At 52.7% G+C, this 17,892-nt stretch overlaps 2 protein-coding genes across 6 annotated transcripts; one reads left to right on the top strand and one right to left on the bottom strand.

Moving 5' to 3' along the window:
• Positions 1-9: 9 nt before the first annotated feature.
• On the bottom strand, positions 10-11,051 carry HMOX2 (heme oxygenase 2). Its single transcript, XM_081889352.1, has 6 exons — positions 10,956-11,051; positions 6,880-7,016; positions 5,552-5,669; positions 2,439-2,930; positions 838-958; positions 10-737 (listed from the first exon to the last, which is right to left on the bottom strand). The coding sequence occupies exons 2-6, from the start codon at positions 6,957-6,959 to the stop codon at positions 610-612; spliced, it is 939 nt and encodes a 312-aa protein (XP_081745478.1). The 5' UTR covers positions 6,960-7,016; positions 10,956-11,051; the 3' UTR covers positions 10-609.
• Positions 11,052-11,227: 176 nt separating this feature from the next.
• Positions 11,228-17,241, top strand: NMRAL1 (NmrA like redox sensor 1). 5 transcript variants are annotated; one of them, XM_081889362.1, is made up of 6 exons: positions 11,228-11,554; positions 12,622-12,687; positions 14,171-14,409; positions 15,385-15,634; positions 16,587-16,777; positions 16,988-17,241. In XM_081889362.1, the coding sequence occupies exons 2-6, from the start codon at positions 12,648-12,650 to the stop codon at positions 17,165-17,167; spliced, it is 900 nt and encodes a 299-aa protein (XP_081745488.1). In that variant the 5' UTR covers positions 11,228-11,554; positions 12,622-12,647; the 3' UTR covers positions 17,168-17,241. The 5 variants fall into 5 exon arrangements, with proteins under 5 accessions (XP_081745488.1, XP_081745486.1, XP_081745485.1 ...); XM_081889360.1 differs by having other exon boundaries at positions 11,228-11,570; XM_081889359.1 differs by having other exon boundaries at positions 11,228-11,570; positions 12,618-12,687.
• The last annotated feature ends 651 nt before the right edge of the window (positions 17,242-17,892 follow it).

The following is a 17,892-nucleotide window of genomic DNA, read 5'->3' as shown; positions in this document are numbered from 1 at the left end:
ACACACCAGTTTTAAGACACCGAAATATAAATTTTATTATTTCCGAGTCGTTAACACAGTCCATAAGTCACATGGAAACTAAACCGTTAGCATTTCTCTTATGTACAAGAGGGTAACTGAAAGTATGCAGTTCGCCTACTACGTACCTGGAATGCCACAAAGTCGGAGACCACCATGAGCGGAAGCGGAAGGGGCAGGGCGCTTCCTGCCCCCTCCCTGCCTCCCCTTGCAAGGAGGCAAACTGTTTGGTCCCACCCATGGTAGTGACCAGACCTCCCTCTCCACCAGGCAAAGGCGGGCAGGGAGTTGTGGGTCTGGGAACGAGCTGCCAGGCTCCACCCAGGGCTTTGGTATTCAACAAAGCCCAGTGCCAAGCAAGCAGCCCGGGGGTGTGTGTCTCTAGTGCCATCTTGCTAGCTAACCCACCGAAACACCGCTCATGTACAGACAGGCAGGAGGGCATCTCCCCCATTCGCTCATTCCTTGTGCATTTGGGTTTAATGGTTTCTTAATTAAATCGTTCCACCTCTGAGTCGGTTGGAAACAGTCAGAGTCCCGCCAAGTAAGTGCCACTGTCACCAGGAAGCAGCAGCAGAGTGCGCTGCCTCCTCACATCACGTACCAGGCCACAACTCCTGCGGCGACAGCGACGCAGGCCGCCAGGACCAGCTGGACGGTGGGCAATTTCAGCAGAGCCAAGGCCACGTGGCAGGGGCAGCTGGAGACTTCGGCAGCGCCTGGGGAGAAGGAGGGGGAGAGAAGGGCGGAATCAGAGACCGGCAGGGGCGCAGGCCAGGCACCCAAAGAGGGAGGGGGAGGTGAAAGAAGGAGACCCACCTAGCTTGGTGGCGTAGTAGGGGCACTTGCGCACGTCTCCTTTCCCATCGTGCACAGGGAGGCCCCCCTCTTGGGTTTCTTCTGCTAACAAAGCCCCAATCTTGTCCAGTTCCTCAAACACCTGCAGAGAAGGGGCAAGGAGAAGCCATGAGCCAGAGCAACCACCCCCGGAGTCCTGGTGCACTCTAATAATAATTTATTATTATTATTATTATTATTATTATTATTATTATTATTATTATTAATCATTTATACCCGCTGTCCGGATTTTGGGGGAGAGTCTAATAATAATAATAATAATAATAATAATAATAATAATAATAATAATAATAATAATACAGTGGTACCTCAGGTTACATACACTTCAGGTTACAGACTCCGCTAACCCAGAAATAGTGCTTCAGGTTAAGAACTTTGCTTCAGGATGAGAACAGAAATCGCGCAGCGGCAGGCCCCATTAGCTACAGTGGTACCTCAGGTTAGGAAGAGTTTTAGGTTAAGAACGGACCTCCAGAACGAATTAAGTACTTAACCTAAGGTACCACTGCAAAAATAATTTATTATTTGTACCCCACCCATCTGGCTGGGTTTCCCCAGACACTCTGGGCGGCTTCCAACAAAACACTAAAATACAATAACCTATAAAATATTAAAAGCTTCCCTAAAGAGGGCTGCCTTCAGATGTCTTCTAAAAGTCTGGTGGTTGTTCTTCTCTTTGACATCTGGTGGGAGGGCGTTCCACAGGGCGGGTGCCACCACCCAGAAGGCCCTCTGCCTGGTTGCCTATAACTTGGCTTCTCACAGGGAGGGAACTGCCAGAAGCCCCTCGGCACTGGACCTCAGTGTCTGGGCAGAACAATAGAGACGGAGACGCATGCTGGTCAAGGGCTGGCTCTGAAGTGCCACCTGCGCCAAGCCTGGGGTTCTAGTCAAAGGAGGTCCAAAAGTGGCAGGCAGCAGGAAAATCCCAGCCCAGGCCTTGGCAGCCTCGCAGGCCGCAGTTGCCTGGGCAGTGCAGAGATTTCAGCAAGGCCTGCTCATCCCTTAGTGGGACCTCTTCAGCGGGAAGACACATCTTGCCCCTGGGTCTGCCCCTTTGGGCAACGCCTTACTGAGACTCTGTGTGTGTGCACATGCTGCTGACAGGGGGCTAGAAACTTGTTTCACAACAACACTCAACCTCCTGCGCCAGGTTCAGTCGCAACCCTGGCAATGGATGCCACAGATTTGTGACCTTTGCACAAAGACCAGGAGCCAGCGCTGCTGACTGCTCCCTCGAGGATGCGGGCCAAGGAGGGCAAAAGGTAGGGGGAGGGAGGTCTCACGGAACCCGGTCCAGAGCAGAGACCGGAGGCACCACCCTGCCCGGGAGAGAGCACCAAGGGGCCAGCCTCAAAGGCAGACTGAGAACGATAGGGAGGGCAAAGGCTGGCTCAATGACAGGGGGATTCCCACAAGCACCCCCCACCCCAGTAGGCAGCAGGTCAGGGTTTGTAGCTCCTCCTGTCAGCAGAAGCTGCTTCCTCCTCCTGAGCTCCAGGTGAGGTCTTCTCCGCAGCTGAAACAGCCTTCCCCTGCCCCCCCCCCCCCCGGCTCCCTACCTGCATGTTGAATTCGAAGGCCTTGTTGGCCTCTTCGACGATCCTCTCCTTGGTCCCCTTGTCCAAGTCCAGGGCGTTGAGCCGGGCTCTGTAGAACTGCTTGAACTGCTGGGGGTTGGAAATGTTGTCGAAGATGTAGAACTGGACCCCCTCGCCGGTGCTGGGCAGCTTCAGCGCCCGCTGGGCCACCTTCTTCAGCACCTGGCCCCCTGACAGGTCCCCCATGTAGCGGGTGTAGGCATGAGCCACCAGCAGCTCCGGCTCCTGCTGCCCCACATGCCGGATGCGGTCGATGTAGCGCTGGGTGGCCTCTGAGCACTGGACCTTCTCCCGCCAGCCTTCCCCGTAGAAATACTCCAGGTCTTTCATCAGGGCCTCCTTCCGGTGCAGCTCCAGGGGGAAGTAGAGAGGAGTGAAGGCCGGCTGGTCCTTGTTCCGCTCCATCTCCTCCTCCAGGGCAGAGTAGGTGAAGTACAGGGCCACGGTGCCCAGCTGCAAGAGAGAAGAGGAGCCATGTGGGGAAAGGAGGCAGCACGGGACCCCGGCTTCCCCTCCAGAGATCCTCACCTGCTCAGGAATTATGGGGCCTGGCAGAGGTGGGGGGCACAGCTTGCCCACCTCTAGCCTGACTGGCAGAAGCTCTCCTGGGTCCCAGGCAGAGAAGAGTCTTCCCAGGCACTGTTGCCCGAACCATTTTTAAGGCGAGATGCGGAGGGCATGGAAGCAGGGGCTCTGCTAGGCACTCGGCTGCACTCTCAGGCTGGCCTCCTTTGCCCCAGGCCATGCTGCTTGGGAACCCTCCGGTGGGCACCTAACTGGCTGGGCAACACATCAGTAACTCCTTTCAAATGAGGGGTTTGGAGCCTATAGCGTGGCTGCTTGAATTTCACTGATCTGCCACCACGATCTGAAGAGTTCAAGGTGGACTATGGAGGGCAGCAGGTTTGAGGCAAAAGACTAGAGACTGGAACAGTCCTGGGTGCTGTGGATTAAAACGTTGCCTCCCTGGATGGTCCCCCCGAAGGAGTTGCTTCTGGATCCAGTGCTGTCACTGGGGGCTCACACAGCCTCAGTGGCTAGAAGGGCTTTTTACCAGCTGCAACTGATTCAACAGTTACGGCTATTCCTGGCACAGGAAAGCCTGGCCCCTATAGTTCATGCATTAAGTGACAGCTGTCCATGAAGTCGCAGGTCAATTCTGTGTCCAGGGCAGCTGTCTACCAGCTCTATCTGGTTTGCAGGATGAGACCCTCCCTGTCCGCCGACTGTCTCGCCAGAGTGGTGCATGCTCTGGTTATCTCTCACTTGGACTACTGCTCTACATGTGCTCTACATGGGGCTACCTTTGAAGGTTGGTGACTGGGAGCAGCCGCCAAGACCATGTAACACCAGTCCTGAAAGACCTACACTGGCTCCCAGTACGTTTCTGAGCACAATAAAGTGTTGGTGCTGACCTTGAAAGCCCTAAACGGCCTCAGCCCAGTATACCTGAAGGAGCATCTCCACCCCCATTGTTCAGCTCAGACACTGAGGTCCAGCTCAGAGGGCCTTCTGGCGGTTCCATCACTGCAAGAAGCGAAGTTACAGGGAACCAGGCAGAGGGCCTTCTTGGTAGTGGCACCTGCCCTGTGGAACACCCTCCTATCCGATGTCAAAGAGAACAACTACTACCAGACTTTTAGAAGACATCTGAAAGCAGCCCTGTTTCAGGATGTTTTTTAATGCTTGAAGTTTTATTCTGTTTTTAATGTTCTGTTGAAAGCCGCCCAGAGTGGCTGGGGAAACCATGTCAGATAGGCGGGGTATAAATAATAATTTATTATTATTATTATTATTTGTCAGGGGTTCAGGAGCAGAGACACAGGAGGGGGAGCAAATGGAGAGCGAGGAGGAGGAATCCGAGGGGGGAGTAGGCAGTGACAGTGGTCAGAGAGATTCCACGAGTCTCACCAGCGAATCGGAAGACTCACAGAAGGGAGCGCCCATGGCCAGGGCGAGGGGGGTGCCAAAGGGGAAGCCCCAGAAGGAAGGGGCCAGCGGGGACTCCTTGAGCAGCAGCTGGAAATCAGGACCAGCTTCCCCACCAGAGCACAGTAGGGGGGAGGAGTCCCAGGAATCGGGAACAGAGTTCTCGCCACCAGCGAGAGGAGATGAGTCAGGGTTGACCACGCCCACATCGGAGAGCGGGGGAACGGTCAGGAGGAAGGTTACCGGCTGGGCGCGCACGCCAAGTTCAAATGTACAGGCGAGCGGCACAGCAGGTAGCCCGGATGGGGAGCCAGGTCCTAAAGCCCGCCGGAAGGAAGGGCAAGACTCAGGAGGGTCAGCGTCAGAAGAGTCCAGGAAGGAGGAAACCCCAGGGGGCAGAAGGACCCAGCGGAGGAAGGAACAGCGCAGGAGGTGGAGCCGGGCTAGGATCTTAAACTGGTGCGGAAGGGGTAGTGATTCAGAGGGGACTTCGCCGATCTGAAGTCAAGACGTAGGGCTGCACGCTCTGGGGTTTGAAATGGAAACTAAACTTCAATAAAGACTTTTGTATATTAAATCAACTGGGCGTTGGTCCTCTGTGAGCTGGGACCTGGAGGCAGTCCTGACATTATTATTATTATTATTATTATTATTATTATTATTATTATTATTGGTGCGGCTTATATTTGGGCCAATACGGTATCTTTTATAAACACTTTGTGTTTTTTAAAAAAATAATCAAGTGGTGTATTAAGTGTTATGAAACAACATATAAGTAAGATCTCCAGCCCCTGACTAGTGAGCAGGGAAGGCTGAGCAGCTGCTGCTAAACCCACTTCTGACCAGTCACAGGGGGACTATTCAGCAGAGCCAGAAGCACCTCCGCCCAGCAGCTGGGCTAAGTTCTTTGCTGGGGGGAGAGCTCCCTACAGGCCACACAGCACATATGAATCGCAACCCCCATCTGCTAAAACGGGGTGCGGCAACCTCTGCTGCCGCCCCCCAACTACAACTCCCATCAGCCCCTGCAAGCATGGTCAATGGCCAGGGCTGATGGGAGGTGCAGTTCAGCAACACCTGGAAGGCTAAAGGTTGCTTACACGTGTTCTAAAGAGGGATCATAGCCAGCACGCTGCAAGACGCACCTTGAAGAGCTCCCTCTTGATGCGCCCTTTCAGGAAATCCTTGACAAACTGAGTGTTTTCAGCCCGGTCATGTGATTCCTTGGTCCCTTCCTTGAGCAGCTCAGACAAGTCTGTGGCGCTGTGGAGAGACAGAAGTGCCCAAGGGGAAGAGGTCTTACATGCGCAGCCCAAGATCGGAAGCCGCTGGCATGTGCTTGATTCAGCCTCCCAGCACCCAAAAACAACCAGCCCAGAACTCGCAGGCTCCATGAAACCATCACAAACACTGCTGTGCTTTTCTGCACTCCAGGACAAGAGAAGGCATTACACTCACCCCCTCCATGCAATGTGCCATCAGCACCCCAAGCCTCACCAATCTGTCCTCCAAGAGCCTTGTACATGCCTGGAAAACAGCCCAGGACGCCTCCTGCTGCCTACAGGCCGCCTGTGCCCTTGCTGTTCACCACCTTGGCCAGTGTTATTGGCCTTACCTGGATGAGTCCTCTAATCTGGGAGACTCCCCCCAGCCTACCTGCTTCCGTTTGGTTCCATCAATGAGCTCCATAATACCTTCAGAGAGAGCTGAGCTAGGTGCCATTTTCCTAGAGGGGCTTTTTGGCAGCACAGATACTGAACTCTGAAAGCACTCTCTGGATACGGCAGACTGAGGACTCTGAAGACCCCCAACTAAGAATCTCTCAGGGAGGAGTGGGTTTCATTACCAAAGAAACTTCCCTTCATTCAGCACCTGGCTTAGCAGGGAAGGGGTTTCACCCAGCATGACAAACACCCGAGGCTGAAACACCAGCGTTCCTTCTTCAAGTTCCCACATGTGAGGCAGCAGCAGGAACATCAATATGCAGAAAGTTAATTGTGTCGAAGCTGTATTTTTGATCACTGTATTCTGTCTACTTGTTGTTAAAGTGTGTTGCTTTTTTCCAGTTGATAACCACTATTTTATGTAGATCTCTTAACAGATTTTATTTTATTAAGCCGCCTATAAATTTTGTTAAGATGAATCAAATAAGTCTCCTTTGGGGACATTTTCACTCCGTTTTGTTGCTCCAGGCCTACTCACATTCATGCAGTCGAAATAAATAAAATTGTCCAGTAGCATCTTAGATGGATGCACATGAAAGCTTATACCCAGAACAAACTTACTTGGTCTCTAAGGTGCTAGCGGACAATTTTAAAATTTATTTATTTATTTCAACTGCCTCAGACCAACCCGGCTACCTACCTGAATCTAGAGCCACATTCATGCAGTACTACTACATCAAACCACAAGGACAAGATCTCCCAGCCTGCCATTGGGGCCTCTGCCAATACTTCCTTCTCCTTCTCCTCACCTCACATTGTCATCCTCCTCCAGCTCCTCATAGGAGAGATTTTCAGGCTCCTCCAGCGCCTCTGTTACATCAGACGACATTCTGCAACCAGTGGATCTTGGCTGGGCTGCAGGACACTTTGCTCAATCCTCAATTACCTGTTCAGAAAGAGCAAGAGTCAGTTACACAGCCTCAAGTCTGCAGCATCCTTAACAGTCAAATAAGATTCATGCAGCTGGAGCTGAAAACCAAGCTTTGCAGATCAAAGGCTAACAACGTGGTGGTGCGAAGCATGAACCTGATCCGTTTGTGACCAAGCCAACTTAGAAGTGCAGGATTTTAAGCCTACCACCCCAAATGGAAGTCCTTGTCACCAGCAACTTTCACTGTGCAGTCCAATAAACTGCCCACTCTTCAGTAAGAACAGCCTCCAACTAAGCTCCGTGGTCAGCCTGAGAACTGAGGAGAGCAAAGAGCCCAGTTTGATGTGCAACTGCTGAGCAAACCATTGTCTGGGCTGCAGCTGCCCCGGCAGCAGAAGGAGTAGCAAAGAAGTCCTTCAATGCCTGCCTTTCATTTCTAGGATTTGGGCTGCAGCAGCAGCAACCACCTCTACTTGGTGAGCCATTGAAACTGCTCCAGAGGAACAAAGGGAGGGAGCAGCCAAAGCTGAATGGGAGCCAGCTCTGCCAGCCATGCCATGAAGGACATGCAGGGGACGAGACAGATGATACCTATGGCCAAGAACAACAAGATAGTCAGAAACACTGCAGGGCTTGCAGGCAGATATGGGAAAGAGAGACAGAGAGGCAGACAGACAGATACAGCAAGACACAGGGAGACATGCAGAAAGAGAGAGAGGCGATATGGGAACTGCATCTCCTCAAGTTAGTGGGGACAAAGTAACAGCAGGTACGGTGCCAGTGCTTTAAAAAGGATGCCACAAGCTACCCATCAGCACCATTACACCCTGTCGAGCTGCAGCAGCCCCTGCCTCGTGCCACCTCACCCAGCCCCCTCAGGGAAATCCCGGGCTTAACTAATGCATTTCTGATTTGGTGCCTTGGTGGAAAAGTGCAAATGAGCAACTCAAGCAGGATTTAAAAGAGTCAGCCCTCACAACACCTCATCAGGTCCGGGCCTAGAGATTTTGCAATACATTATAACCCTATTTCAATTTGGCTACACAAGCCTGGTGATGCATCAAGTACCGGCCGCAGACATGCCCTCCATCGAAATGCCACCAGAGGACACTGGTTGCTCAGAAACCTGCTCCAAATCATGCACTCTGCTGCCAGTTCATTTCCTAGACCACAGGGAACATGGAGACGTTTTGCAAATCACTGCTAGTTAGCTCTTCAGTTCCTTTCTGAGTGGCCACTGCCCCAAAGGACACCACATACCAGTCACAAAGGCACCTTATTATAAGCAAGTGATGGATAGGGGCAAAAGTTATTCCCATCCCAGAGCACAGGAACCAGCTGAGTGCTGCTGCAGATGTGCACACTTCCAGGCAATCCGTCAGCCAAATTACAGTTCGAGAGACAAAACTTCCTTCTCTAAAATGTCCCAGGAGGAGGCCGCACCCCAGGCACCTCCTGCCACAGGATTCCAGTCGCCACCATGCCAACTAGGCAAGGACTTGACGTCAGGAGGCTGTTGATACCAGGAAACCTCCCACTGCCTTTGCCTTCGTTTCAGGAAAACCTCTACATCATACCACCAGAGGGCTGGCAGAATGATCCACTTACAAGCTGCTCAGGCACAGCTCACTTCCAGAGACTGGGAATTTATTCTTTCTTTCTCAGAGGCCAACAGTTCCAAAGGAACTTGAGAAAGGATCTGTTAGGAACTTATATGAGTGCCCCACTCCCCCCCCCCAAAAAAACGAATTCCCTCTAACATTGCTTCTAATATTTTCAGCTGGACCAGTACAGTTCCAAAGGAAAATCACAAGTTGCTTACTCAAAAAATGCAACTGAAGTATACAGGACAATGAAATGTTAATAAGTTAACACAGTTAGAAGCTTAACCATATTTCCAGAACTTTTGACACTCATTTTCGAAGCTGATTGAGTCTTGGACCCAAGGGGCTAGCACTCTGTGCCAATCCTTCCTCCGGTACAGGAGTGGGATGCTCAGGATAGTGCCAGGTCCCATTCAAGAGGGAGCAGCAACAGCACGACCTTCAGGTGCTCAGGCAGGACAACTAAGCACCCTCCACTTCACCACACGGAAGAAGCCATGGCAGGTAGTGGAACCTCCAAGTCCAGAAGCAGCAGGCTGCAGATTACCAACTGCTTGGGCCGGGAGAGGTGGTGGTAAAATGACGGAGGGCTGCAATCTTCATGCGCCACATGGATGCTTCCGGGCAGCATCCTGCTGGCTGGAAACAGGATGCCAGAACAGTTGGGCCGCCTGGTCTGACCCACTAGGGCTCTTCCACGGTATTAGCTGTGGTAGCTAAACTACAGGCTCCACATCCAGAGCCAGCTTGCCTCTGGGTAAATCCCAGAACCATAGTTAAAGAACAGGAAGCTGAGAGTAGGAATAGATAAGACACGCCCCCCCCCCCAGAATGGAGGGGTGCAAGAAGTGGGGTCCCCCAGGAAACCTGTTCATAAATCAGGTAATTTAAATGGACCCTCTTCACAAGGGAGGGAGGGAAGAACTAAATCCAAATATACGGTAGTTCTTGCATCCCTCCATGATGGAGTCTGTCCGCTTCTTCCAACTCTCAGCCTCCTGCTTTTTAACCAATAAATAACACATGGGGCTTTTTAGTTGGGTGGGAGTAGAGAGTAAAGTGATGCAGGGGCAAAAAACTATTCACATTTGTGAAGAAAGTCCTTCCTTTTCTCCTAATCCAGTGAGGCTGAATAGTGGACATTGGGGGTGGGCAGAAGCAAACCCCCCCCCCTCCATGCAGCTAAGCGACTGGAATTAAGCGCGTGTCAGACTAGAAGGTGGTTTCCGATCCCCTCCTTGGCCACAAAGCTCATTGGATGTGACATTGGGAGCCAAGCACCGCCTCTCTGAGTCTACCTCATAGGGTTGTTGTGGGGATCAGAGGAGGACCAGGGCCCAGCAAAGACCAGGGTTCAAATTCCCCCCTCAACTCGGCCGTCACCAGCTTCACTGGGCATGACCTTGAGCCACTCGCCATCTCTCTCATCCCTGAGGAGATTTCACCCCTCCCATATCCAAGAATCTCCTGAGGAGTCTGCTGATTCTCCAGAGAGGAGGGGCAGTGTTCTGCTCTCTAGTTATTCTGCTCCAGCACCAAGTCAGTCAGTCAGTCAGTCAGTGTGTCGGAGAGAGAGACTGAGTGTTAGAGATTGTGTGTAGAGATAAGGTTGCTGCTAAGAGCAGCTGCAGACACTCAGTGCAGCATTCATTTATGCTTAGATCTCATTAAGCTCTGTAAATAGTTGTATTATAGTTGTAGATAGAATAAAGAAGATATTCCACAGAGCTGCTCTCCGAGTCGTTTATATACTCTGCTATACTCTGCTGTGTGACGACTGTCTTCTTGTGGAAGTGAATCCGGTGCTCACAACTCTAAGCTGTGAGTCCACAGCACTTTGACCTGTTCCTGTCCAGAAGGTGGTCTCTGGAAGTGCCACCCAGCTCGCCTGGCCCAGTCAGGCTGAAGTGCATGAGTCCAGTTGGTGGCACTGGCTCAAGGGCGATGCTGACAATCCCGACCTACCTCACAGGGTTGTGGTGGGGGGGGGGAGTCTGACTTAGTTATGTACTGTCATTGCACCCCCCCCTCTCTCTCTCTCCAGGCACCTCAAGGGGGGGGTGAGTGGTTCTTCTCCCTCCTCCTCCTCCTCTCTGAATCCCCAACAACCCCCCTGCGAGGCAGGCCAGCCTGAGGGAGGCGCTTCCAGGATGGGGGGGGGGTGCAAGAGAGATTCAACGAGCCCTGATCCCCCCAAGTTCCTAGTCCTCACTAGGAACCCCCCCCTCCCCAACAGCCCCCTGCGAGGGAGGCGCGGCGGCAGCTGGCCGGCCTGGGGAGAGGGGCTGGGAGGCGGGCCTCTGCGCATGCCCGGGGGAAGCCCGGCCAACGGCCGCCGCGGAGCCGTTACCTCAGCCGGCCGCCGCTCCTGCCGCTTCCTCCGGGTCTCCTCACGGTCTAGAGGCACTTCCGGCCAAGCGCCTCCGCCCCCTCGCGCACAAAGGGCCGCTTCCGAGGCGCGGCGGGCGGCCTATCGGCGGGCGAGCAGCGCGTTTGTGACGGCGGCAGGGCCCGCCCCCTCGGAGGAGGGGCCGAGGCTGGCCCGGAAATGGGCGGGGAATAAGCCCCGCTGCGCCACGCCCCCTCCCCTGCTCGGCCAGAGAGAGGAGGGCGGCGGGAAGGGAGGCCGAGAGGCGCGCCTCTCCTCCGCCCCCGCGCGGCGCCTGCGTGGCACTGCAGGGAGGGAGGCGGATGGGGACTTGGTTGTACAGCGTTATCTTTATTGCCAGCCAGTAAAATAATAATAATAAAATAACACAGCCATGCCGCTGCTGCAGTGAAGCCCCTGCGGGGGAGAGAGTGCCTCCGAACATGTGCAGAGTTCCTTTCCCTCCCGCGGGCTGGACTGCGTGACGACATCGCCGTGCCTTTCGGAGTCACGCGCTGCTCACGAGGCTCCCTCGCACCCGGACGCCTTTTTCCTGCGGATCATCGTGATCACCAAGTGTCGTGAGTCTCTGGCCAGGCGCATTCAGGGCGTTACCCTTAACACGTGTATTGACCAGGGGATGAAGAAATCCCACCCCCCCGTCATTCCAGATTGTGCCAGGTGGGGTCTCCAATCCGTTCCAGGGACTAACTGGTGGCTCAGCCAGAGTGAAATGGGGACCCGATCCGTGATCCTTCCATTGCAATTCCTGCATTGCAGGGGGTTGGGCTGGATGACCTTTGGGGATCCCCCTCCAAGTCCTGCCTGGTGTCAGTGTAGCAGGAACCCCCCCACCCCAATCATTCTGTTTGTACAAACTTCACTCACACTCACACACTACATACGCCACACTTCTGTTATAAATTCATAAGGAAATCAACCATACATCGGATTTGCACTGTTCCATTTTTATTTTACTACATGAAGGAAGGACTACAAAATGGGGAAGGTTTGATACAGGGCAGCCATAATACCTTCACCATCCCAGCACATCTACAGGAGCCCTGCCCAGTTGCTATGCCAACCCTGATGGTCCTAGACAGAAGACAATCAAGATCACAAAGAACTTGCATATGGGAGTGGATTCAGCATGGACTGAAACAAAGGACACTGATCAGATCTTCCCTCAGGGGGCAGGAAACTGCAAACTCCCCTTTGTCTCCTGGAAGTGACTCATGGGGAGGGGGAGAGAAGGGAACCAGCCAGGTGACAGGACACTCAGGTTACCACCACAACTCCTCCCTCAACCCCTCCTCTCCGTAATGTATGCATGATGTTTCTGGGGGTGGGCTTGACCTACAGGGTTAGGGTTAGGGTTAGGGTTAGGGTTTTTATAAGGCCTTGCACACCATTTTTCTGTGTCTTTCCTCTCTCCTGCAAGTGAGGGGAACACCCTGTTGCAACAGTTCAATAAAGGCCAAGCCTACAGGCTGCTGATTTGCTCCAATTTAGTCTGGTTGGTGTCTTTACTTTTCGTCCAAGGGAGCCCTCGGATTTTTCCGGTAACATCAGGAAAGCAGCGGCAAGGCGGGAGCAATCTCTCCCTCGAGACCTTTGCAAAAGTTCTTTCTTCCTTTCTCCAAGGCAGCCAAAGTACCCTCAGCTCCTCCGAGAATGTCGGAGAAGAAACGTGTGGTGGTTTTTGGAGCTACAGGTAGGTAACCTTCCAAAATGGAGACTAGGAAACATGTCGCGCATTCTTGCATCTCGGCGGGAAGTAGGTGCATCTCTCAGGTAGGTTGCCTGTGGGCACAGCTGGGAGGCGGGAGATTTATCTCGCACAGAGAGGGGCTGATCTGCGTCCCCGGGGGCAATTCGGGAATGTCAGGCTCTGGACCTCGGGGGGGGGGGCTATAGATGGCCTTAATGTTCCTTGCTTTGCCTTCTTCAAAACGTGTTTAGGCAGTACCCCCCCCCCCTCTTAGGGAGTATAGCCCAGTGGCAGGGCATTGAATCATAGAACTTACAGTTGGAAGGGGCCACAAGAGTCATCTAGTCCCACCCCCTGCAATGCAGGAATCTTTTGCCCAACCTGGGGCTCGAACCCATAACCCTGAGATTCTTTAGTTTTGCTCCCCCTTCAGTCTCTGGCCATATCCAGCTCTCCTGCCTGAAACCCCAGAAGAGCTGCTGCCAGTCAAGAGAAGTTAGCTCTCCCAAACTTGCTGTCCCCTAGCTAGTGTGGTTCCTCACCAATTCCCCCGTCCCTTGAAAATTAGGGTCCTGGTGGGCCATTTAATGACATTCCGCCGCCTGCTGTAGCAACTTTAACACACTGTTCTAGATGCTGCGTTGATTTTAATTGTATTATTTTTAATTCCTTCAAATTACAGTACTGTGCAATGAAATGCAGCGTGAGAAATAAAAGCAGCAACGCAGTTAAAATGAACACGAGCATTTAGTGTGACGAATGGGCTGTCTCCACACATCGGAAGCTGGCGGGCTCTCCTTCCTGGGAGGCTTTTATAGGCAGAGGTTGGGGGGGGCACCTGTCAGGGATGCCTGAGTTGCGACTCCTGCATTGCAGGGGGTGGGACTAGATGACCCTCGGGTCCCTTCCAACTCTACCATTCCATGGTTCTGTGATCCACAGAGGCATTACAGGCAACCTGAGTGAAGTTCACAAGCCCACCATGCCCTTGACTACAATTCTCATCAGCTTCTGCCCTCGTCCCCTCTGGAGGACACCATGTTTGGGAAGGGTGGTTTAGACAGTGTCCAACTAGATGACCTGAGGAACTGACCTTGCCTAAGGCAGGGCCTTGTCCTTTGCGATGCATCTGTGATGCATGCTGCCGACTGCAGAGACAGCTGAAGAATCCAGGGAGTCTCCCCTCTCTCCTGGTCTCCCAAGAACGTGGAGAATAATGAGGGGAGCAGAACAGAGGCCAGAGGTATGCAGACGCTGTTTGAGACGGCTTGGGAGACGAGCATCTTAGGAGGGGTGGAAGGCAGGGACCTTCAGCCCTGGCAACTGCTCCATAAGGGCAAGACCTGCTGGGAAGGGTTGCTGAGACCACTAGGCCAAGAAGGATTCCATTCCCTTGAATAAAGAATTCACGTCACCGGCATCAGATATTTCCTTCCTTTCTCGCTGACCTGCTTCCGATTCTCCCCCTCCCCTTGCGTTCCCGCAGGGCTCCAGGGAGGCTCGGTGGCCAGGGCCCTGCTGGACGATGGCACCTTCCAGGTGTGTGCTATCACCCGCAACCCGCAGCAGAAGGCTGCCCAGGAGCTGGAGAAGAAGGGCGCTGAAGTGGTGAAGGCAGACCTGGAGGACGTGCAAAGCCTGGAGCAAGTCCTGCGAGGGGCGTACGGAGTCTTCCTCGTGACTGATTTCTGGGGACATCTCAGCAAAGAGCGGGAGGTTGCCCAGGTGGAGCTAAGCCCAAAGACGGGGCAACCCGCAGTGCAGTGTGAGGGGTTCCCAACAGGCATGGGGGGGGGGATTCTCTTTCAGAACTGGCTGCTGAGGCTGCATCTGCAGCAGTTTGATATGCTATTAAGAGCATCACATGTCAATAATAAGCCTGGCAACCAATTAGCAGCTAAGTCTGATCTTGGTAGAAAAATGCAGCCTGTGTTGCTGATAGAATCATAGAGTTGGAAGAGACCACAAGGGCCATGCAACACGTTGGTGATTAATATACACAGAACAATAATTGTACATACTTTGCCAACCTTCTGAGAAAAATACAAAACATTAAGCAAAGCCATAAAGACTAGCAAACTGCCCAGCCTAAAATGAACTTATAATGTCTGGTTTCAATAGATTTTTCAAATGCTTAACTTCATTGTCTACAACTTTATTAACATCTATCTACAACTCTACTAGCATCTCTCGGTATTGTGAATATCACCGAACTTCCCTTTCGTTGGTATCTTCATGAACTTATCTAAAAGACTGAGTTAAGCATTTGAAAAATCTATTGAAACCAGACTTTCCAGATCAGCCGCAAAGATATCCTCACATGGCATGGATTGCAGCAAATCCAGTCTTGAAGTAACTAACACACAAACTCTGGTGGCTAAACTATCCTGCTCTCGGAATGGTCACAGCTGTTGCACCAGCCAAAGTTGGCCAGAGCTACTCCTCGCCCCAAGGCCACCGGGGTGACAGCTGTACATTAAGCTGCTGCTGAAGGCAGAAGGGCAACTTGGGTGGCCCACAGGGGCCTCTGCAACCCACAGCCCCGCAAGCCACCCCTTTGCCAAAGTTCTTCCACTGCTGCCGGGAGCGCAGGCGAGGACAATCCCCTGCCTGGGAGGGAGCCACCTTCTTCCTTGGGGGATAAATTTGGGCAAGACCACTGCTTCCTGCCTCTCATTCCGTGTCCGGTTTTGCACCCAGGGGAAGAATATGGCAGACTTAGCCAAGCGACTGGCCTTGGGCTACGTGGTTTACAGCGGCCTGGAAAACGTGAAGAAGCTAACGGAGGGGCAGCTGGAGGTGCCGCACTTTGACGGCAAAGGCGAAGTGGAGGAATACTTTCGGGCTGTCGGGGTGCCCATGACCAGCCTTCGGCTGCCCTGGTACTTTGAGAACTTCATCACCATGTTCCGACCCCAGAAAGCCCCAGATGGAGACAGCTATGAGCTAGGTAACAGCATCCCTCCTTCTGCCCTTAAGAGATGCCTCACCTGCTGCCCAGATTGGCAGGGAGTCTGATGCCACTGGCGTGCCTCTCTCTTGCGGAGGAGGGAAGGGCAGGGGGGCCTCAAGCCTCACCTTGGGCAGCAAAAAAGATGGGCAGGTGCTTTCCTTAGTCTGGCACTGCCCTCCTCACCCCATTCCAAAGGGTTCATTGGACACACTTTCATACTTTATTTTCATATATTAAATGTGTATACCGACCTTTATCCATAGATCTCAGGGCAGCACATAGCAGCATGGGCATAGCTCATAGTTAGGAGGGGCAGGCTTCAGTTAAGTTTTCTTATTGATTTACGTGATCGAGGGGGGGGCATGTGTCCCCTTGGCTATGCACGTGCACAGCAGAGGGAAGTGCCTGCAGGAGAAGTAGCAAAGACCTCCTTCCACAAGCCTCCCAATAAATTTGGGGAACTGATTGAATTAATTATTATTGTTATTATTATTATTTACTATAGAGCTTTGTATTCTAGGTGCCCCTTGTGCTTCTGATGGTTTCAGTCATAGGTTTGTGGGTCTGTCTATCTTGCAAGTCCTGCGTGCCACACCTTTTGCTCTCTCATTTCTTAAAGCGGTACCTTCCCCTTACTTGTCTACGTTGCTTATTGCAAATATCCAGATAACCAGCTTTATTTAATTTCTTCTTGTGAATGTAACATCCCATGACAGCCTTGGTTTGGTTTTTAGGTGTTTCTCTCATGAGGTTCTATTTTGTGGTTTGGGATGCATCGATAATATTCAATAAAAATATGCCCCCTCCCTAAAAAAATAATATCATCCCCCTTTGTGCATCCGGGTTGCAATTGATGGTCACCTGCACTTGCTCTGCCTGTGCTGTTTTCTCCTTCCCCTGAGAGGCCTTGGCTCCTGATCAAACCTCCCTCCTCTTCTCTCTTTTGCAGTCATTCCCATGGGAGAAGTGCCCTTAGATGGGATGGCCGTGGCTGATCTCGGGCCAGTTGTGGTTCAGCTGATGAAAGAGCCAGAGAAATACATAGGCCAGGACATCGGGCTGAGCAGCTGCAAGCACACCGTGGCAGAGTACGCAGCCCTGATAGAAAAGTACACCGGGAAGCCTGTGAGAGATGCCAAGGTAAAGCAGGTGCATGGACAGCCCTCCAGGGAGGGGGTGGGGAGGACCACCGAGCTGGCACTCGCTGGAAGGAACAGGCCACACCCATCTGTACCTAAATGCCACAGCCAGAGCGCCAGATGCTGCGGAAAGCTCCCAGGCCCCCGTTTGTTTCCAGGTCAGCATTATCTGCAAGTTGGACCAATGCAGTTTCTCCCGCTCTTTCTGCAGGTGTTGCTTGAATCCTATGAGAAGCTGGACTTTCCTGGTGCCCAAGGGTTAGCCAACATGTTCCGCTTCAACATCCTGGGCCCAGTCCGAGATCCTGTCTTGACCCTGAAGCTCAACCCAAAGGCCAGGAAGTTTGAGGAGTGGGTGGCAGAGGAAAAAGCTGCTTTCAAGGACCTGTAGCAGGGGAGGGGCCTCCCTGGGATCACCTGCTTTGTTCTCCCCTCTTAAATAAAAAAAGATGGCTTGGACCGTTATTCCATTCTCCTTGCAGGGTTGAATTCATGGGAGGGGTGGCGGTTTTGAGGCTCACTTGCTTCAAGTCAAACCACAAAAAGGGGGGGGGGAGGCCTGGCAGCTCCAACCACAGATCACACAAGTCTTGGGTAGTTATTTGCTTTGGACAAAGCTACAAAGCCCAAGGATAACTACAAAGCTACAAAGCCCAAGCATAACACCTTGCATGACCCAAAGAAGGGGAGAAGTCACACTTGGGAATTGGCCTGGGCCAGGAAGTGCTTTTGAGCCTGTGTCCTGGTGGAACCTGTAGCAAGGCAGCCTGCCTCCACTCCAAGGGCTGCTGGCCAGCTCTGCCCCACCCCTTCAGGAACCCTGAAGAATGGGAGGTGAGCAGCGTAGCAGCAAAGCCTCAGGCTCTCTCGCCAGATAAAAGGTCATAGAGTAGACAGCCCGGTGTATGACTACAGGACCAGGAAATAGAGACTTGCCTTGTTGCTTTGGATCTAACAGCTGGATGTAGGAAGCCACGTCGGAATATGTGGGGTCAAGCAGGCAAACTAGGGAAAGGTGCTAGTTCAATAGGACGGCTTTCCTTTCTCAATCACCCCCTAGCAGCAGGGTTCAAGGATACAATTTCCCCTCCCCTCCCTCACCCACAAAAAAGTTCC

The sequence above is a fragment of the Podarcis melisellensis genome (genome assembly GCF_964234715.1).
Source record: "Podarcis melisellensis genome assembly, chromosome: 14".
Lineage (NCBI taxonomy): Eukaryota > Metazoa > Chordata > Lepidosauria > Squamata > Lacertidae > Podarcis > Podarcis melisellensis.
The sequence above is the reverse complement of the archived record's forward strand: the minus strand, read 5'-3'. Positions and strand labels throughout refer to the sequence as shown.